At 37.5% G+C, this 22,713-nt stretch overlaps 1 protein-coding gene across 3 annotated transcripts; it reads right to left on the bottom strand.

Moving 5' to 3' along the window:
- Positions 1-135: 135 nt before the first annotated feature.
- Positions 136-21,427, bottom strand: st3gal2 (ST3 beta-galactoside alpha-2,3-sialyltransferase 2). Of its 3 annotated transcripts, XM_043264348.1 has the most exons (8): positions 21,096-21,427; positions 14,206-14,349; positions 9,477-11,356; positions 7,970-8,163; positions 5,868-6,047; positions 4,886-4,931; positions 4,614-4,733; positions 136-4,016 (listed from the first exon to the last, which is right to left on the bottom strand). In XM_043264348.1, exons 3-8 carry the CDS (start codon positions 9,966-9,968, stop codon positions 3,843-3,845), a joined length of 1,206 nt encoding a protein of 401 aa, XP_043120283.1. In that variant the 5' UTR covers positions 9,969-11,356; positions 14,206-14,349; positions 21,096-21,427; the 3' UTR covers positions 136-3,842. The 3 variants fall into 3 exon arrangements, with proteins under 3 accessions (XP_043120283.1, XP_043120282.1, XP_043120284.1); XM_043264347.1 differs by lacking the exon at positions 14,206-14,349; XM_043264349.1 differs by lacking the exons at positions 14,206-14,349; positions 21,096-21,427 and adding an exon at positions 12,707-12,743.
- Between the last annotated feature and the right edge of the window lie 1,286 nt (positions 21,428-22,713).

Raw genomic sequence — 22,713 nt, 5'->3', positions numbered from 1 at the left:
AAGTGGGAAAACATCAAATTCAACCTGATTTTTAATTCCCTTTTTATGAAAATATACTCCAAAATAAAGCAGCTCTGACAAGGAGCATTAATTGCTTACTATTAGACCAATTTCCTTGAACACAAAGAGCCAAACCATTTTTAAGCGTTTTTATTTCTTACAGTAGCATAAAGATAAAAACAGTCCAGAATTACACAAAGACTGAGGTTGTGAAAGGAAAGAGCACTGACCAATAGTCACTATATCAACACTAATGATGAGCAAACACAGTGGCACAGTGAGGATATGTACAGTCTGTGCTGAAGAGGGTTCCTTCATGAAGAACAAGATTCAACATTAAGTTGAAAGTGGAGTCTAAATACTGTAGCCTCATTTTTTAATTTATGTTGGGTAATTTGCTGCCATTTTATTGTGTTTTATTAATTATTTAAGGTCAAGAAACCAATGAAATTGCATCATTCAGTCAACATGTCTATTCTGGAGGCACAATCATGTGTATGATCGTGAAAAAAAGCAGCAAAGGGGAAAGCAGTTTAGTCTTATGGTCTGTAATATTCATTTCACTCAGTACTTTACAGCCTTCAACTTGCATCCTATAATCCTACAAACAATTCAACAAAAGATGATACAAAGTCCAAGAAAAAGCTCTCTCAACGTGACAATAAGGATCAACAAAGACCGATAATTTAGTGCTGAGAACGTTGGCAGGAAGAGCATAAAGAAAACAAGCCAATTTGGAATTGATCTCGTCATGCAATTTGGCCACAGAACATTTCAAATGGAGAGAACAGAGAAGGCGGACATAATGTAGTCTTTCAGAAATTGTTTAAAGTAGATTTGCCTGAATATCACTCAGCAGGCTACGATCCTCCTGTGGCAAGAAAACAAGAGAATCATCCCTCCTCGCCACCGAGTACCACCTAGGATTAATGAATACTGTTAAGAGCAATACAAGAACGTCACGAGCCAACTTATTTTCCTTAATCCATATTTTCGGAATAATAGGCTACTTAAAACATCGAACAACAAAAACAAGAGGATTAGTAATGGATTTAAACTCTTTGGTGACCAACTGCGCATCTCAATATTCTACCTCTGAGAGGGCAGCCATCCTATGTATCTGTGATATTAGAATTTCACTGTGAAACGCCCAATAATAATCCCTCATAACAGGCTTAAATATAATAAAGCCACTGCAGTACTGTGCATTTAATAATCACCCGGTATGTAACCGTCAAAAGACATTTACGCATTAATGACAATGTAGAAAAGCACTCATGTGCCACAGGTCTGGATTTTCTAAGGGTTCAGGAGACTTTTCAGAAGTGACAGTGAATGCAGGTAGGTAGCTCTTAAAAATCAAGAGGGGAGAAGGTTTTCAGGTGAGAGCTTTTCCCACCCTGATCCCGAAGGCACGGCGCTCAGCTTAGCTCAAAGTAGAACAGACAAGAGGATGAGGTGGTGGAGCACAGGAGAAGCCGTGAATCATGTGTGGGTGGAGGACAGCTGGTGGGTAGACGATCTGTGCCCTATTTTAGAGCCCAGATTTATGAGAGAGCGCGAATGTGTGTCAATAAATGCTCTGTAAGAAGACTAAAGGAACAATAGCACGTGTTTATGCGTCTTATAATGAGGTTAGCTGTGCTCTGGAAAGAGGACATGTCCAGAAGCGAGGACAAGGCACGCAAGCATGTAACGTGTGTGTGCGTTTACACACTGAAATAGCTGATATGTCTACATTTTGAAAAAGAACTACTGCACCTGAAACTTAGACTCGGCCGAAGCAGAAACCTACGGACGCGGTGGTGGGGGAAAAAAAAAAAACTCTGAGATCAGAAGAAAGTATTTCAGTGCTTTTGGGTCTTTTGTTTGAACGCATGTTTGTCAGGGAAACTCAAACGCTTGATTACAGAACGCAAGAGAATAGGTGTTCCCAGAGAAACTGCATTCGCTTACAAAACCTATGTTTGCTTTCCAGAAAAACTCGAGTTCACATATAAGCGACTCAAAAAGTTTTGCTAGCTAACACAAAGTTTCTTGGGGGAACTAAAATAAACTAAAATAGAAAATAAAATGAAAAAAGTAAAAAAATAATAATAATTTAGCGTGCAAAATCGTTTAGTTCTTCTTTGAGTTCTCTAACAACTCCGAAATTTCGCAAGCTAATGCAAAGGGAAACACAAATTTTGTACAGCAAATTGTTTCTGGGTAACAAACATTTTGCAACATAACGCTACGTTTCTCTGAGGAAAGCAAATATTTTGCAAGCTACTGCAAAGTTTCTCAAGGAAACCTTTTTCCAGCCAGCACAATATATCTAGAGGGAACGCAAAAATTAGCAAGACAACGCAAAAGCATTGAAATTTTCTTTTACTCCCATCTCATACTTTCCCACATCACACTCCGTAGAAAGCACTTGTCGTTCAAGCTGATCTTTCTGCCTATCCTTCGTTTGTCTAAAACCTTATAAATGTAATTATGCAAAGAAAGCTTCCATCACCCATTATTGACGAAAAATGACTGAACAGCAGCAAAGGAGTCTATATGACTTCAAGAAAACGCTCATCAGTGAATTCCTCCAGAACTTCGAGATCTGTCAGCTAGTCATAAACTGCCTTGCAATACAACAGGCTTCATAAATGAAAACTTCTATTCAATCAAATACATCTCACAATCAAATACTTATTTCTGTTGTTTTCCATTACATACCACTTATTTTAAATTTAGCAGAGAACAATGAAGCTCTACCACTCTTCACAGTGCATCTCTAGAACAATCACCACACCTTTAGTAGCGTTGGTTTCTTCTAAACATACTGCACATGTACTTAATATATTGCTCATATGTGTTCATATTGGACTCTGTCAGTGGTTTTAGCTCCTGGTTTCGAGTATCGGTCCATCCTTGTCAGACCAGAAGAACGATCAGTACTCAAATGCAATTAGCAAAAACGAACGAAACGAAAGTTGTTCAGACTGCTGTGCGCACACAGTGATCACAAACTGTTAGCATGATCATTTCAAACACGAACAACGAAACAAAATATAAGACAAAATAAAGCTTGGTTTAACAGCACGAACTTGGAAGTCCACATGTGCCTGATGATGGGAGGAGTCTAACTGCAGCGCTGTAACGCTAGTGAAACAGCGCGCCACTATCCAAGCTTTTAGTTAACGTGAAAGTTCAACCATAAATGGAAGAAAAAAGAAAAAAAAAAGTATCATTTGCTCAATTTCAGTTTGTTCATTTCATTCCGAACCTGTATAATTTTTATATTCTGTGAAGATAATGTAGAAAATAAATAATACAGGTTTGGAATGGAATGAGGTGGAGTAAATGATAAACATTTTCATTTTTAGCGTTAACCATCTCTTTATCGAATCAACAGAGAACTACTAGAGTACTATGATACACTACGGTGATTGTTGGTCTCACTCATCTACCTGGCCTCGGCATGAGATAAGAGTTCCTGCATCATTACTATTCAAAATTCATAAATATAAGCCAAATCCATTCCCAGCACATAAACCTAACATGCTGTTTAGTGGTGAGATATTAGTGTTCCTTGCCAAGTCAAGTTTCTTGTCCTAGTTGAGGTAGGCTTGCAAGGAAAAGCACATTAGTACATTTAGTACTAGCGTCTCCTCTCAAAACCACCACATCATAAGGTATGTTGCCCAGAATCTTGTCCACTCGGGACAGCATAGAATGGTAATAAGATCATGAAAAATTTCTCATTGATCATGTTTAACAGGCACACTGAGTGTGTCAAGTGGATAATGGGTGGTTTTGTTTATGGTAGTCCATCAGTTGGTCCATTACTTTGCACCTGGTGGCCAGATTCACTTTCCAGGAAAGACTGAGATCTTGCCAGCTTTGGCCAGCTTATCAATGATCTGGGCCTCGTAGTCTGCGTCATGGACACCTGTTTTACGAAACTCTCCAGAATAGCGGTTCTGCTCCCAATAGTGGTGCCAGTTTCCCCTGCTGTCCGCCCCAAAACCAAATACATTCACCTATAAAGACAGACAAAAAAAACAATTTAAAATTATTATTATTTTTGATTCGGAAAGCTAAACACTTTTCTTAAAACATTACAAACAAAAGCTACGCACACGTATATAGTTTATATATTATTATATTATTATTAAGTTCACATTAAAGTTCAAAAGATTAGGGTCAGTATGTTTTCTTTAATTATTAATATTTATTAAAATGATAAGAAACACTTTTATTCAATAAGAACAAATTAAATTAATCACGAGTGACAGTAAATACTTGTTTTAAAAAATTCTATTTCAAATAAGAGTTCTATTCATTAGAAAAATGTTATACCATTCCAAAAAAACAATATCAAGCAGCAAAACCGTTTTGAATGTTGAAAAGCACGAAATCAGCATATTAAAATCATTTCTGAAGAATCATGTGACACTGAACACTTAAGTAATAACTGCTTCTTCTACCATCACAGGAATAAATGACTTATTGCAATAGAAAATTACTATATTATTAAATAATATACATTTCAGCATGATACAACAGCACATTTAAAAAAATAAATATTTAGAACATTACAACATCAATATGCATTATTATATTCCCTAATAACTTACCTCATCACATACGTGTAGAGCAAAGAACAGCACAAGCATGCCAGTGGAGGGATAGCGGCCATGATGATGTGTCCAGCGGTCATGGATGTATTTAAAGAAAGCTGGGTTGAAGATCTGAACCTACAAGACATTATTTGATACGCATGCAGATTTATAGCAGCACAGAGAAAAAGACTGAATGTGAGATTGCTACTGTTCTATTGTGCTGGGTCTTAAGAGTGTCTTAATTCAGAGAATATAAATCTGTAAAAGACAGGATAGGAATATATTACCTTGTCTTTATCCACACGCAGAAACTGCTTCACTGGAGCGTAAGTGCTGAGAGAGAGAAAGAGAGAGAGCGATTTAAAAAGATAAAGTTATAAGTCTTCCCACTTTTGGCATCTCTTCATCTTTTCATCTAAAAAAAAATATAAAAATCTGTGAGCAGAACTGCTGCTAACTTTCTGGTGTTTTTCAGTCAAGTAGAGAATGTTGTTGATGAAGTGCTGTGATGTGTGTGTGGCGGTGTGTGTGATTTGAATGATGCATTTCTGGGTACAGAACACTGCAGTGTGCTCACAGACAGAATATATGAATGTCTCATTGGCCACTCTGCAGCTACGGCGCAAAATTCAGGGGCCGACAACCAAAATTTCATTAAATTCGCATAGAGACTGAAAGCTAAAATGAACAAGTAATTTATTAATGGGATGTCAAACTGTCAGGGGGAGGTAGTACGTGAATCTTTTAAGCATATCTCACATCTAAATCTGAATAATCCCACATACTTAACTTGCTTAGTAAATAAACTTTAATACAAAACATTTTGGTCAACAGACTTTCGACTTATTATCGGATATTAAAAGTTATTTACTAAGCAAATTCAAGTGACGTGTGGTATTTAAAAATGTGAAATTATGCTATAAAAATTGTATAAAATAATTTTATTAATAACAACAACAAATTTATATATATAATATATATATATATATATATATATATATATATATATATATATATATATATATATATATATATATATATATATATAATATATATTTTTTTTTTTTAATTAATTCTTACATTTACAGAGATTTGTAGTCAAAATTCATTAAAAAAAATAAATGAAAAAAAAATAATTTAAAATGCAAATAAACAAATGTTTTAAGTAAAAGACGAAATAAAAGCGCAGCTAATTGCAGCAATGAATAGCGCAGCTATCTAGTTTTGTTTCCCTAAAATCTTTGTGTGTGTGTGTGTTATTGTTCTCACAAGCGGATCTGGCCGGTGGAGAGGGCACTGGTGATCCACAACAGGTCGAGAGTCTTGAAGGGCACCAGCACAAAGCTAACGTTGGCCGCCAGGTTTTTGGCACTCTCTGGGTACATGAAGTGGTGTGTGGTTCGGCTGCCGGCATCCTCTTCGTACCCTACAGTGGGAGCCAGGTTCATCCTGGAACACACGGATCCAATTGAATTAGACCGTGAAAACGCTCCCTCACTTTCGCTCAAACCAGCCCTATTACTTTGGCATTTCATTATTTTCCCCATGACGGGGTAAAGTGAACAAACTGAAAGTGCATTCAGGTTGACAGCAAAAGTGGCTAAAAAAGCAGGCAGCGAGACATCGCCATTCATCGTAATTGTACAGAAAATAATAACCAGAGAATTATTCAAAATTCACCTTTGTGTTCCACAGAAAAAAAACACCTTAAGGCTTCGAAATTGACATGAGGATGAATAAAAGACAATTTTTGTTTTTGGGTGAGCTATTCCTTTAAGAGCGACAAACTGCAAGAGACGAGCAAGATGATGGAAAGAGGGTGTGGATCAGACAGGAACGCAGACGGGGTCGGTGTCTATTCAGGAGACACGTCTTTTTCCCCGATGGATGTCAGAGCTTCCATTTCACAGCTCATGTCCTCTCAACAAAATGCTCTGATTAGAAAAAAATCCCTGCCTCCCTTTCTCATTCAATCTGTATACTACATGTACTCACTCAAATTCAGAGAACTACTTTACATCAAGGTTCTGCAACACATAGAATCTCAAGCTTGTATTCAGGAAGCGGGTTTTAAAAAGCTTTAGACGTAATAGAGAGAGAGAGCGATATGTACATTTGTTGTTTAGCATTAAAATCTCTAGGACTGTCGCTTTCTTTATCTTCTTAGTACTCAAAGCTTTTCTCCAAGTGAGTCAGATGTTTCATCAATCAAATCTGAAGCATTTTTTCTTATATCAACCTCTAGTAAATACAAGGTCAAAGAGCAGGGCTTAAAGTAGAAAACAATATTCATTTACAATATTTTTCTTTTTCTACAGCTCTGTTGTAGTGTTTAGTAGTAGGTGCAATTAAAATACATTAATAAAAAAAAAATTATCAAAAAACAAAATATTATTCTCACTGAAAATTCACACCAGTATTTAACGCATACATAGGCAGTGGTTATAGCATAAGGATGCTAACTGATTTCAAACAATAAACTCTTTACTTAATGCAATAATAATCGTTTCAGCCGATGGAAATCTTGCATGAGCTAATAAACTGCAACAGCAAACTCATTTGACAGGCAGAAAGCTCATACCATCTCTTAAACGGTGTCAAAATGAAAGCAGACAGCAGTTAAACAAATAAAGAGACGAGGAGACAGCTGCTGTGGGGCAGAAGAAAGAGATGGATACGGAGGAGGACGGGATTAATTTAAGATTTCAGAGCTGAATCAATAAAGACTTGACTGAAATAGCACATCAATTTATACCTCTGTCTCTTTCAGCCGCTCCATCTCTCTGATCTCTACTAAACATACGCTGTTCTTCAACATCTCCCCCAGGCCATTATTTTACTCTTTTCTTTAAGCGGCAACACACACATTCTAACCTTTTCCATGTTCATTCAAGTGAAACCCGCAATTGCAAATGTCAATCCACCATATCTGACTGTGATCAGCGTCCCAGAAAACAGAGCTATTATTGCGCACTAAAACTGAGACAAATACTTCAGATTTAAACACTTTTTTTTAATAAATAAAAATATAAATATAGGGATAAATGGTCTCCTTTTTTTAGAGCTCTAGCTGTTCTGTTGGTTGCAGAACTGATTCCCTAAAAGGTAAAAAAAAAAAAAAAAAATTAATTCTGTGCTAAATTACTACTTACAATAAATCTTCTATGACTTTTTTTTTTTAAATTTAAACACGGTGGAAATTACATAATTCTAATTAAGAAGTGCCCACAAAATAAAAACTAAACATAAAAACAAATAATAACAACCTTATAAATACAGGCCTTTTTTTATTATTTCAAAGAGCAAATATTTTTCATAATTTGATACACTGTTCTTTACCTACTTTTTCGCTGTGACATTTCAAGCCTCACCTCATAATAAAGTTGTGGCCATCGATCACCGGACCGTAACCAGCCCCGCGGAGGTTGCCCGAGTTCCCCACCACAGCGCAGCGCAGACAGCGGGCGGGGTCCCACGAACCGTACGGGGAACGGCCGGGAATGACCTGGAACAGCCTCTGTAGGACTTGCTGGATGTTGTGGGGTTTGAATTGAGGCTGCAACATCTGTACGAGGCCCAGAGGGAAGAGAAGAGAGGGAGGAACAGAGCGAAAGAAAGAAACTAACATAAGGTTGGGCAGTTATCTTTTAACTTCAAACCATCTGCACACCTGCCTGTGCACACATGCATACTAAAATAAACATCCAGGCAGCCAATTAGCCGCTGAAGCCCTCTGCCGTGATGAATAGAAAATGGGATTTTAAAAAAACCCTTCAAATCTTTTCTTTTGTTTTTTTTTTCTGACATCCCTCCATAACATGGCTTCTTTCCAACCAACCCACATCTCCATCTTTCCATGTTTTTTCTCCCTTGATTCCTCTCCTCATAGTTCCTGCTGCCAATAACTGGCAGAGTTTACCAGGTTTCAAATGGACCTAATAATTCTTGGCAGATGTTTTCTGGGTACAGATGATAGCCACCAAATTCACTCAGTGTCTGTCCAAATAACAGGAGCCATTGTGTTTAATACAAGATTTTGTCATCAACACAAAGTTATGCACTACCATTACATTTTGTAATAGAAACGGAACAAATCAACTAAAATGAACAAAAACTTTAGAATTAAAAAAAAATACACACACTCTCGCATACATACAGTTTTGTTCATGTTGCCGAATTAGAATTTAATATTTTACAATTCAAATATTCCACACAGAAGAATTTCATCATTCATTAAACAAATTACATAATTAGTTTTTAGTAATAACACAAATTATAATGTCCAAAACGGTTGTTTTTGTCAAATTAGTTTTTTCTTTGTTTCTTTTTTTTTTCTCTTTCTTAAGCACCTTAGCAATCACCCAGTTAACACCCAAGCATTCTAACAACAACTTTCTTCAGAAAATGTAAAATTCAGTAGTTTCCAGAAGTGCAAGCATGTTCCCAACCTTCATCCCAAAATCTTTCTGGTTCTTTTGCCTAACGCAGTCTGACACTCTCCCTGCTTTTAATTCATTCTGAGCAAGTATTACAGACTTACACTTTTCAGCTGACACACTTTTTTCCAGACATCACTCATGTTATTTTTAATAGAAATGCTCTTTGCCTCCTGTCGTTTAAACATGATGCATAAGCACAACTGCAGATTGCTAACCTCTCTCATTTAGAAAGGAAAGGAGAGAAGCACAACAAAATGAGGTCTCTTTTAATTAAATTCACATGCAACAGTTTCTCAGCCATTTCATTTTGTTTTTCCATTTAGTTAATGCATGAGGTCCAATGCGTGTCACGAAATTGAACTGCAACAAAGTCTAACCACAACAACTGAAAGGGTTTCTAAATCTAAAAGCTGCAATGAGTAATCAAAAGATCACTTACCACCCACCAGTAGTACACGTCTGAAGGCAGCTGGATGTTGTCTCGAATCCAAACAGGCGAGATGTCCGGGTCATAGTTCTCATCGAACCAGTCGGAAACACCAGGGTCGCCCACGCACCGAGAGCAGGCACATGTCTTCTGCTGAGAGCTCTCGACCGGGGCGACCCGGTGGGAACCGGTGTAGCTGGGCACTAGCTTAACCCTGCGTGACTCTTCCCATCCTGGGGGTTCCAAGTAAGGCAAGCCGGCTCCTCCTCTCAGCGAGAACGAGAAGAAGAGCGAGGTGAGGAACAGGAGAGCCAGGGATCCCAAGACCACGCAGAAGCGAAGGGAGCATCTCATACCCCCGCGTTCTCCTGCCGGCGCAGGTCCAGCTCCGGCGGGCGCCCAGGGTCTCAGCTCGCCCGTCCTCTGAGCCCGCGCCCATGCGGCCCAACCCCATCCCCATCCCAAGCTGAAGCGTCCTTCTCGCTGCGGAGGCACAGACGGCATGCGCCCGCCCCACTGCCATGAACCGGCCCCTGCCACCGTGCACGACCTGGACTCAGTACTACTCGGAGTACTGAGCGGCACAGCCTTTAAACCCAGAAGTGTGTGAACCTCACAAAACTGTGCGCCTGTGAACTGCCACCGCCGATCTCCAGTCTGTCAGTCTCCTCTTTCAGTGTGTCACCTCTGCCGTGTGAGCCTTTTACTGCTCTTTATTTCCGCTCTTCTCTTCTACACTATGGGATCTCCTCCAGCTCTCTCTCTCACGCTTTTGAACTGTCTATACTGCCACGGTTTAAACGCACACCAGTCTTTCGCCTCTAAAAATCAGTCTGCTTGTAGGCGTGTGTGTGATCTGCTCTATTCTCCCTGCAGTGACAGTTGGAGGAATAGCCCCCTCTGTGGTTTTGACATCTCACTGCCAGACAAGCTAGGCTGTCATCCGTGTCTGTTCCATTACAGTCCTCTATGAGTCCAAGTTTGTCACTGTAATCCGGTTTGTCTGCGGCCGTACGCTCAGTCTAGCGAGCCACTTTGTCGAACTTCGCAGCCAGAGGTGGGAAAGGGTGGGGTTGTCTCACAGTCTCGTAATAAAGCTCTTTTGCAGACATCTCGATTAGCTTTACATTCTAAGATACTCTTCAAACGTCTCATTCATTCGGCGGTAGTGGCGTATCCTGGGAGTTACTTTAAGTGCGGAGACATTCCACTTTGTTTGTCCCTTCTGTCTTTACAGTGTCTTCAATGAAAGCAGCTCGAAGATTCAAACGGTTTCCTTTCGTAATTGTGTGGTTTGAACATTCCAGTCTAGAGAAGACCTTTGGGATTTTCTGCCATCGTGGTTTGATAATTCGAGCACTTTGACTCTTTCCAGGTCAGCGGATAGTAAAAATGAACCAAATAAAAATAAGAAGAAAAGACAGCAACAAGGATGATTGAAAAAATCCAACGGCTCAAGCACAAAAAGGGATTTGAGCGGCAAGGAGCTGGATTAAAGAAAAAAGCAGACAAAAACAGCATCCGATTTTCTTCTAACACTGCATCCGTCTAGCAGCTAGTGGAGTACGTGATCAGCCGAGTGCATGTGAATGTGTTGCATCGCGGGGCTCGCTTGCCAATTTCACGATGACAGCTCTTAACAGAATTGGTGAGGTGGAGAACTCGGATTTCAACAAGGCAATGTGCCCTGACCTGCTGTTGTCCTGTAATCTCCAAATCTATAATCTCTGGGATGCTGCTGCCGCTAGCCCACCTGTGTGAGCTCTCTTTCCCTCTGCCAGTTTGCTGCCAGTGAAAACCAGTCCGTCTAAGAAGGTGCCGTGCGTTAGGATGGGAGCGAAATCCAGCTGCCGGTGTCTACAGCTGCTCTCGATTCATTGTGACCTTTCAAACTACAGGGAAACAGACAAGTGTAGAATTAAGGAGGCTTCTGCATATATAGACAGTGGATTTCTTTTTATTGATAAGTTATTTTTCCTCACTTTTTTGTTTGCACAAGTTCTAAGACTCATTTTCATATTCACATTTTCAGAGAACTGGCAAAAAGCAAAAAATATTGGCATGCATAATTAAAAACAAATATTTCACACCGCTACATGCCAAGCCGTGCTACAGAAATGAGACCTAAAGTCTGACATGCACTGAAAGAATTTTGAAAAACATTAATCCAAGGAAAGTGTTATGGCAAATGATAGGAATTTATATAAGATTATGATGTTTTGCACGTTTTCTAGATCACAAACCAAAAGTCTGAAACTGATCATATGAACACATTTCAAATAAAAACATTAAACCAAAAAATAAAAATAACAGATGCACTTTCACTTTGGATGCCACAATAGTAGGTATAGTGTATGATAAAAAAAAAAAAAAAAAATCAACATATTAAAATGTAAACATCACTAGATTCTGCTCATATACTTGTCAGTTATTTTCTGCTTGTAATATTTGCAAAACAAAACAAAAAAGTTTCTCCCTCCAACTCACACTTTATTTTCCCGACCTTCTTTTCCCCAATATATATGCGAAAGATCAGTGAAGATAATAAAAATGAAAAGCAGTTCACTGGCTTTTTATGAAGGCACCATGGTCAAAGCGTTTCTATCTTTGGGTCTCTCTTGTGACCCCCGATTCCTGTTGAACATTCTCTGCAGAGCCCGTGCTGAGCTAAATTACCAGAGTTGAATATGTAGAGCGCAGACAGCGGTTCAGCCGCCTCAGAAGAACGTTGACTTCACAGCTTTCACTAAATAGCACCAACCGATTCGCTCATGCTTGCATATTTTAATTAACACATGCATGTTTAAAAGAAACGGCTACACAAAAGGTATAGCCCTGGCAGCATTGGGCTTATGTTTTAAACGCAGCCTATCCGTCTTGTTGCCAACAGTTCAGTCGCGGGCTTAAAAGAGGATATCGACATATCAAACAAACAGGTGGCTCGTGCTGCTTTCACTGTGGCCGTAGATTAAATCGCGCGATTGTGATTGCGTGCGTGGGCGGGCCGCTCGAGATCACATAATGCGCTCCCCTTCCATTCCAATTAGAAAAATGAATTTGAGATTTCATTTTCTCCGGCAGCGGTAAATGCCTGCTTCTTTGATTGAGACGTTCTCGTCCTTAAACACGCTTCTTTTTAGACGCCCACGGTTTGATGAGAGGAACCGCGAAAGAGGCTGCGGGCACGGTTTAATGGTGTTTATTTCTGCCACATCCTTCACGCTGCTGATTGTTTCTCTTACCTGCCGTGACGTCACACGACGGGGGCGAGACGACGTTTGAAGTTCTGAAAGGCGTGAACGCGCTCAAGGTTCGATATTTATATGCTCGCATCATCTCTTGATGAAGCTGAACAAATGAGGTTTTATTCGTGTATGGTTTGTAAGGTTTAAATCTATATTTGACCGAGATTTAATTATCCGGATTCTGAGGGTGTGCCAAAAAAAAAAATCTATCGAAAAGAAAATGGCATTTGAAGTTGTCCGATTTACGTTTTTAGCTATACATATAACTAATAAAAAATATTTTTACGGTAAGAATTTTACAAAGTGGCCACCTCGTTGGGAATGTTACTTTTGGAAATGTAAGAGGTTATAGATTACACGTTTTAGCTTATTTAAAAGTTGGTAATAGTGCAATTAATTCAATGGCTTTATTAAAGGAAATGTCACTAATTACGTTTGCTAAATTTGCGATATTTAAACTGTTAATCACATGCAAACATTTAAACCAGGCATGGCCTTACAGTATTTCTAATCACAAATTACTGTCAGATTTTCAAAATCATTCATTATTTAAGATTAAAATAATTTAATTTAAAGCACAGCTAGAACAATCAAAATCGGCGCCTCTTTTTACTTTGAGATCGTTCTCAGGTTAAATAGATATAAAAATCACAAAAATAAATAGTTCAATGATCCTGTTGTTATATCACATTTTTTGCAGCGGTCACTGCAATTTATGAAAGAAGTCCAGTTTCATAAGTAACTTTAATTTAATTAGACATTTTTCTCAGTAACTGGAACTGATTACAACTAAATTTAATTGCAATTCAATTACGTAAATTCCATTACATTTAACTAATTACTCCCCAACACTGCCTCATGTTGAAATCTAAATAGTAAACTTTTGCTTGATAAAAAGTTGGATTATTTATAATTTAACATTTTTAATGATTGCTCTGTGTACGAGCTTCAAAATGAATGCAGCTCAACTGATTGTAATCTTGATAGGCAAATTTGTAAAGTAAAAATGTTAAGAGAGCGTGGTTGACTACCTCAGAACCAGCATATAAGTGTGATGCATTTATATAGCACTGTCTAAAAAAAGTATGGAAGTCAGCACACCATATATATATGCTATAAAATCTCAAATGAAAGGCAAAATCCTCTTAAAGCTGAATTATGCTCCCCATCTATTCAATTCATGCTTCATTTTCTCACCAAGCATCACGTCCTCCTACCCCATCCAATATCTCAAAATGACAGTCTTCTCATTTATAAAACCATCAGCACACAGTTGCTAGACTCACAACAAACAGCAGGCAACTGAGATATGCAACCCTTATTATTCGCTTTCAACACATCTAAACATGACTGTTGCGCTCAAAACATTATCACTGAGATGATTGACTCCATATGTATACTCCAGGACGAATTCAGACGATAACACTACCATCAGATTCCAGATTTCTTCCTTTTTCAGCCACGCACAGGTATCACACACAAAAACATACACTGACCTTTGCTTACTCTTTCTTTCCCTCTCTCTTTTGTTGTTCGGTCGCTTTTAGTGGGTCTTGACCAATGTGCCTGCTCAGCAAGGGTGAGCCGAACACTGTAGAGTGGGTGTCTGAGTTGCCTTGGCAACAAAACCTCACAGCTGGCTGCAATGGAAATGTAATTGAAAGAGAAGAGCAGACATTCACATACTGGGTGGGCTTGCATTCTCTCTGACTCGCTGCTGGACAGGTTGTTCTTACATATTCAACAGTCAACGAACGGCTCCAGTTTTGTGCTGTCTATGATCAGGTTGGAAGCAAGGAGGGAAACCAATGCCTGTCCAGTGACTCTAGGGTTAATGTACTGACAAATAATGCACTCTCTCCCCGGCTGAGGATTAATCTAATCATAAAATAGTAATTTTCAACGGCTTGGCCCTAAGGCTTAATCTAATTTCATGTTTAATGGATTAAACCCTTTTAAAGCTGGATACATTATTGCTTGTTAGGCCTCTCTGGGGAAAAAAGTATGATTATCGTGTCTTGCGTTTTTTTTTTTGCTTGTTTTTTTTCTTTAAATAGACTAAAATTATAATTTAGCTATTTAAAATTTCATTCAAATGTAATCTGGTGTGTTTTCCACACTCAGAAGCTTTCGTTCAATGGTTCTTATTTGAGTCAACATTTGTGACCCTGGATCACAAAAACAATCTGAAGTGTTATGAATATATTTGTAGCAGTATCCAAAAATACACCGTATGGGTCAAATAATTCATTTTTCTTTTCTGCAAAAAATTTCATAAAGTTCATGTTCCATGAAGGTATCTTGTATATGTATAATTTATAAATTATATATTTCCATTTTTAAAACTTAATTTATGATTAGTAATAGGCAAGTATTACTAAGGACTTAATTTGACAGCTTTAAAGGCAATTTCTTGCATCTTCAGAATCCAGATTTTAAAAAAGTTGCATCTTGGCCAAATATTCCAACCCAATCTCATTAAACTGCATATCAATAGCACAAGTTTATGTTTTGATTTGATGTACTGTGTGTATTCAAAAATTGACTTTGGTATTTATATGATAAGCAATGGGTAAGATTAGGGTTTTTGGGGTAGATGCGTATCATATACACACTAACAAACTGTGTATATGCACGCGAAAAATGCATATTATATGCACACCAAACACAAGCGGATCATATGCTTACCAAATTCAATTTTTGTGTATCAATAACACAAGTTTCTGTTTTTACTCGCCATACTATTTATATGCATTTTCATAATACCTGAAATATTATTGCCATGTCTTAACAATACATTAATGGGAAGCTTATTTATATTTTTGATTATGTCTGGTTTTGTGCTAAAGGATCCAATTTTTGCATTTAATTCCTGAGAATGTGGCCTAATAATAAATGGGCCATCATTCTGACCTCTTTTAATGCTGGTGTACATCATTAATCATTCTTCAGATAAATTCTCTCAGAATTTATTCTTCAGATAAATAAGCCCAAACTGAGCTCACAATACAGAACTTCATTTGAAAATGCCATGTGAAATGAAACTTTTTAACAAAGTGCCCTATGGCTACTACAGTTTCTGCATCACAAAAACGTTTCATAACTTTATCTGAGTCACACTAATCACAAAAAAACTATAACCTTTCACTCCACTTGAGCTCCAAGCCTCAAACTAAAACGACGGAAAATGAAATAAGAGATGCCTGCCTCTCTAATCAAATTCAAGTCTCAAATTCATTTTATGTATAGCCTTCAGCTTCAGTCGTGTTTATATCCCATTCTGCCTCTCAGGAAATACTGGCTATCTTATTTTTATTTCATTCTTTTTTCTGTTTTGTCTTGTTTTATACCCTCTCAAGGGAAAATTAATTTAGCCTTGTGCACCTAACATGAAAGTAAAACTAGATACAACCTGAGGTGCTATTTTGACTCATCCAAACAAGTTTCTGCCTGATTAACTTAATGTCATAATTATCTTGGGCATATATAAAAAGCGTCTAAAAACATTTCTTACCAAATTTCTAACAATTTAACATCAAAACATTTCATACCATCTTATTTGACAGTTGCGAACACTTTCTTTTAACTCTGACAATATATTTGATATCCATGCTAATTGGGACACTGCCCTGAGGACACACTGGATCTGTTAACAGTATACAGCTAACACGTGAGTTGTATTTGTGCCCGAAGGCAATGAGTTGCATTCTCTTGGTGCAACTGTTGACCCATCATCATGCCTTTCTTGACAAAACAGATCCACGGGCTATGCCACCAGTCATGTCTTCCATGTCCAGCAGAAGCTGGTTTATTATGAGCAACCATGACAAGCCACAGACCCATCACTACAATGCTAAAGAAAACGTCCCTCGTGGAACTCAAAGACCTGTGAAATTCTGTAGCTCTCCATCTTAGGAAATCAGAGCGTAAATCATATCAGAGAAGCAGCATCATGCAGAACTAGGAAATCAAAATGCTTCTATAGGAGAGACAGGAGAGTCTTATTATAACAGCAGCGATAGATGGTAGAGTCACCATGTCTTATTCTTGCATAAACTGCCTCACCAGAAATTTGTGTTTGTGTGCCATGGGAGCTCTTAACAGCTGCAGCTGCCCAAGTGTCTGACTCAGCACCCCCATCTCTGCTTCAGGCTCTAAAAGCCAGTGTGTGTGTGTGTGTGTGTGTATAAGGTCCTATTCAGGAACATTGACTTTGATTTCCGGCATCGGCACAGGTGAAGCAAGTGACCTATCAACATTGCAAATGGCTGTTGGAAAATAATAAAATATTCATTTTCAGCTAAGTGTAATGCTTAAATCAAGTCAAATATTTGCTGGCGAAATTATATTCCAATAATATTCTTTAAAATCAAATCTTAAATAAAAATAATAAATAAAAATAATACGTTTTTAAATCTGTTTATAGAAAAACTTTTAAAAGTGATCTTTCGAAATGAATGGCAAAATAATTTATATATAATAATTTACATCAATTATCATTTTAACAGTGATTTAGAAATAACTCTCATCTTATCTGAATTTGCCATTTTTTTCTGCAGTGATTTAAAATATAAACTTTGAAGTCTTCCTTAAAAGCCCATAACTGAATACAATATGTGGTCAACCTGACCTCAATAACCCGCTCCTCAGTGACCTTGTCTCTGTTGCACAAGTTTGACGCCTCACATCTCCTTGCTGTGTCCCTGTAGCATATTCATGAATTATCCATGCATCTGTGGCTGTACCTCTATCTACAGTATCTCTTTCTATTTGGCAAGTGCAGAAAAAGATGTTCTTTCAGTCTACTGTGGCCATTTTCTGTATCCTACCTCTCATCATTCTTTGTGTGCCGTCTTCTTTTAATGAAGTTTTTCATCACTCGCCCTGTGTGACAAAGTATTTCTTCTCCTGTTCTCAGAAATGTCTCTCTCTCTCCCTCACTCATCCAGCAGAGATCCTCTAAGGCCACCTATACTAGGGCCAGATGCCAAGGCCTGTCGCAGAGCCCATCGATCGCGAGGAAAACCAGGGGCAACACTGGCTCCAGAACACAACATTGCTGGCACGGTTAACCCTTACTTCACCACCTCACCGAAATGTCGCTCACGCTATATCCAGATGACGTGAAAGCGCTGCGATGACAGATTGAAAGGTTGTACGTTGTCTATTATACCTTCCCAAAATCTGCCAGTTTCCAAAATTAAAATAAACCGTTGTGCTATTTTGTTAACATTTCATTTGGATTAACTTACAATTAGTAAATGAGGTAAGCTACAGATGTGTGCGCTTGCTCAAAGTCAAACTGCTATAATCTGATCAATCTAATGTGCTTAACCCTCATGTTTTTCCCAAAAATGAAATGCTGGGTAATGTTATACCCTCTCACACCTTTTTAAAATGCTTCAATTTTTTTGTACCCCCGCTTTTTACATTTGCGCTGGGAAAAAGTGATCGACCTACAAAACTGCTTACGAATGTCTTATTATGCTATATTACTACTAAATATTGGATTCAATCTCCTTATTGACTTGTTTTATTTTAATTAGCACAGCTTTTGAGTGAACATTTTCAAACTGAGAAGTTCAGCTCAATGAGGCCTACAATCAGCTAGTTTCTATAACAAATACCAAACCTACTAATCAAAAATATCACTAAATATTGGATTGAATCTTTGAATTGAATGGTTTTCTTTTATTTAGCACATTTGAGTGAACTCTGACAAATTTATTGCACTATACAGTGGTCCTTGTCAAACATAACCACCCTACAAAAAATGCTTATCAATTTCACATTGTTATATTATTACCAAACATTGGATTCAATCTTTTTATTGACTTGTTTTCTTTTAATTAGCACAGTTTTTGAGAGAACATTGCCCAAATTATCCACAGATTATGTTTTAAGCTCAGATCAATGACGCCTAAAACCAATTAGTTCCACTAAGAAATACCAAACCCTTAGTAATTGGAAGAAATGAAGCTGTTAAAATATTGAATCCAATAATACAGCATAATGAAAGATTTACAAGGCCAATCATTTTGGAAAGGGAACACCAAATTAGGATTTTCAGCGCAAGCACAAAGGTTAAACAATGAGAACTGAGAGTGTCGTGTTTCTCAAAATCTCAAAAAGATATTTTGGGACCGTTACTGTTCGTAAAAAAACATTACATTTTCAGTGATCTGATATGATGAGCGTCTGAAAGAAAAGATCTTCCATCTGTTTGGGTTTGGGAGCAGGTCTCTCAGGGAAAGAGAAACCCAGAGAACTCATGCATGCGCACACACACACACACACACACACACACACACACACACACACACACAAGAATACAAATCTACTGTGTTCAGCAGCAGGTGCCCTATTTGTTATTTTCTGTACAGTCCATGTGATCTCCAAATTAAGACGCAAACATAATGGTAAAATGTTGCAAGCGTTGTAACTGTAAAAGCTGAGTTTAGTTATTTAGGTTGATAGAAGAGGATTTCAGGTAACCCCGCTGTCAAAGCTCTGAATTAACCAATTTAAATTCCTGATTGAAAAAGGTTTCCCATCGAGTAACCTATTTAAAAGCTCTCATATGTGACTCTTTGACAGCGTGCTCGCTCTGTTACGCAGTGTTAACCTAGTTAAGGCTAAGTCAGCAGGACTTCTGCTGGCTTCTAAAATTCCCCAGGTACTATGTTAGCCTAGTTACAGAAGATGATGAACATCTGTCAAATAGAGCAGTTGCTCAAACAAGGCAACTTTACAGTCTATCTCAATTCGCCAAGTTCTTTCCCGTGTCTTCTCTTCTACACCTAATTGACATTTGAATAGTTCAAACGGTAATTTCAGCTCAAGGACATGCGTGTTTAAGAAACACATCAGGTGATTAAAATATTCAATGCAATGATTTATTCATTATATGGTTTCAGCACTGAGTCATTCTGCATAATGTCGCAGCAGATATAATATGAAATAGATGGTCCTCCATTATGCCTTGGGAAAAATTACACTGGATGTCTAACTCCTCATGTTGAACTCAACTCGAGCTCGGCCAATTGCTCTGTTGTGGACTGATAGACACATGCTGTAAAGTAAATAAATCATGTTTTGGGAAAGGTTTTCGAAGTATGTTTCACAAGAAAATACTACCTCAGTCTTTCTATTTCAAATTTTTAGGTTTAATTCAGTGTGTTACTTGCCATTTCTTGTAATTATTCGTGAAATATCATAGCATTGAAAATTGTTTAAAAGTAAAAGATTTTTTCAGTGACATTTCTATAAATAAAAAACCCTATCACCAGAGTCCTGCAATTACTCCAAACAGCGACTGTCCTCTCAAATCCAGTCACTGAAAAGAGACCAATTAGCAAAGGGCAAACTGAATGTCATGACAGAATCAGAAATTAATTAAAAGTTTCGCAGCAGAAGCTGTTTACGGAGAGATATTAGGTGATACAGCAGTTAAATCACTACAAATTGGCCTCAGTGTTTCAGAAAATGAGACACTTTCTTTCACAAATTCTTTTTGTTTCAAAAATAATAGAATAGAATTCAGATACTAGTAAACAAACTAACATGAACTTAAACCATAAACACTTAGGTCCTATAGTTGAGTATAACTATTAGTTTTACTATTAGTAAAACTGTTAACTAACAGTTAACTGTAATAGTTGTTTTAAATAGGTGCAGCTTATAAACATCAACTACCAGTTAAATGATCTATCCATATAGTTCTTTGTTAAAAAAGGGCATGGAAAATGCTTATCTGCTAAAACCTACAAAAGCTATGAAAATCATTAAAGCACATGGTTTATTAAAGCACTAGTGATGTTTAAATTGTTATAGTGAATCTACACAGTCTTGCACGTTTGCCCTGATAAAAGCAAAATAGGATAGCTTAATAGATGTGTAATAAATATTGGTGGTCTTTCAGATCAACATGCTGCTTGTTTGATTTGACTTTATTAAGTTTACATCCACATCTTTGGAGCTGAGTTATGTCTGCTCTGAACAAACTGCATAAGGATGAGACAAAGACTTGATTAGGTCACCCCATCACATCAACTCAGAGAAAATCCTTTACTACCCCTTTCTTTTCTGTATCTAAGCAACGCTGGCAGATCGGTAAGGGTGGGTTCAGAGTGGAATGAGACCCTCACATAAATGAGATGGGTTCGGACACAAAGGGGCAAGCCACGGGTCCCTCTTGAGTGCCTCTATGCATGATGCGGGTCAGGGACCACTCTAGCTACACAATCTGGGACTATCTGCTTTAAAAATAAAACAGGAGGGGTGAGACGTTAACGGACTGGAAAGCACATAAGCATTGACCACAACAGGTTATATTTCACACAATGGACACAAATGACAAATTTTATGATGCTCATGCTTTCCTTACCTTGCAATGCCTCTTAGGATGCATAACCCTTCATCATGGTGTACACTTAAATCTGGGACAGTTTTTGGATGTAAAGACACCCACTTCACCTCTCTGGAATGTAAATTTCTGCAGACTGTTGTAGATGTTGCACTAAATGAACAGCATTCAGCTTCCATATGATTGTTCACATTAATTCTCTGCCGGTGGTCGCTTCCAGTGTCCACGTAGTATTCTGATGCAGATGTGCACTAGGGTTTTATCCTGCTGTCCCGTATTTTATCGTCTATAAGCCCTTGGATAATGTGCAACAATGTAATTCTCACAATGCTGCGTGTAGTCCGTGTGTGTTGCCCCCCCCCCTCAACAAGACACCCTCACCCCATATTCTCCAATCGCGTTAACAGTCTACTGGGATGTGTAGTTCTTTAACTTATTTATCGCTAAACTGGGAATCGTTATTTTGTTCGCACATTTATTTGAACGACTAAGTCCATACATTTTTTCTTATGTATTTATATACACAACACCTGAAAAGTGATGATGTGAGGTGGTGTCATGTGTTGCGTGAGAGCCAGCAGTTTTTTGAACTACATTACCCATGATGCATTTGGAACAGATGGCATTCACAGCAGACCGCTAAGTGCTGTGATTGAGGATGCTCGGAGAATAACTATAAATTCAAACTGTCCACAAAGTATACGAGAAATTTCTCTTTTTATAAATTTATTTTATAGATGATTCTCGTCTAGTTATGTCTGATGTTGAATGTAATGTCTGTTCTGAAAGAAAAACTTTTTCTACAACCAACAGACACATAAATTACTTTTTGTAATATTGAGATACGGTATCAAACGCATGTGCATTAGTTTGTTATACTTCCTCACGAATGTTTTAAATACGTGGCATTCTCAATGGAATGCATTCTCAATGTGCATTCCAAACAATTCTGAATCGATGCAATACTGCCGCCTTGTGGAAATGCTTCTACATGCTACTTGAACTACAGTGACACTAACATGTTCGAGCCCAACATATATATATTTTTTTGTTTACTTGGTCATAAATAACAGACAAAATTAGTTAGCATATGATAAGATCTATCTATCTTTACACACACACACACACACACACACACACACACACACACACACACATATATATATATATATATATATATATATATATATATATATATATATATATAATTCTTTGAGGTGTTTGTCTAAGCAATCTCAAATGTATTGTAGTGGGAAACTTCGTAAATTAGCACGACTGTTTAATAAATAAAATAAATAAATAAATAAAATAAATAAATAAATTATATATATATAAATATATATATATATATATATATATATATATATATATATATATATATATATATATATATATATATATATGAATGACATTGCAAGTGATGTGCAAGTGATAAAAATAATACATATGTACATAAAAACACAATCAGTACAAAAACAATAAAAGTTGTTCATCGTTATAAACTGTAATGGGAAAAAAAAAACATTTGCCTTGTGGTTATCTTCTGGGATTTCCGTAACCACAGTGCAAAAGAAAAAAAAAAGTGAGGAAGTTGAAACTTTGAGCGCCTATATATATATTAAGATCATTATGGGACCTC

Source organism: Puntigrus tetrazona, chromosome 18 (genome assembly GCF_018831695.1).
Source record: "Puntigrus tetrazona isolate hp1 chromosome 18, ASM1883169v1, whole genome shotgun sequence".
Classification (NCBI taxonomy): Eukaryota; Metazoa; Chordata; class Actinopteri; order Cypriniformes; family Cyprinidae; genus Puntigrus; species Puntigrus tetrazona.
The sequence above is the reverse complement of the archived record's forward strand: the minus strand, read 5'-3'. Positions and strand labels throughout refer to the sequence as shown.

Bases quoted from the DNA above. Each gene is read 5' to 3' on its own strand.
- st3gal2 (XM_043264348.1), bottom strand. From the start codon at position 9,968: ATGCCGTCTGTGCCTCCGCAGCGAGAAGGACGCTTCAGCTTGGGATGG. The intron at 8,164-9,476 runs GTAAGTGATCTT...GGCCTCGTACAG, and splicing joins ACGTGTACTACTGGTGGGTG to ATGTTGCAGCCTCAATTCAA. The intron at 6,048-7,969 runs GTGAGGCTTGAA...CGTGTGTTCCAG, and splicing joins GGCCACAACTTTATTATGAG to GATGAACCTGGCTCCCACTG.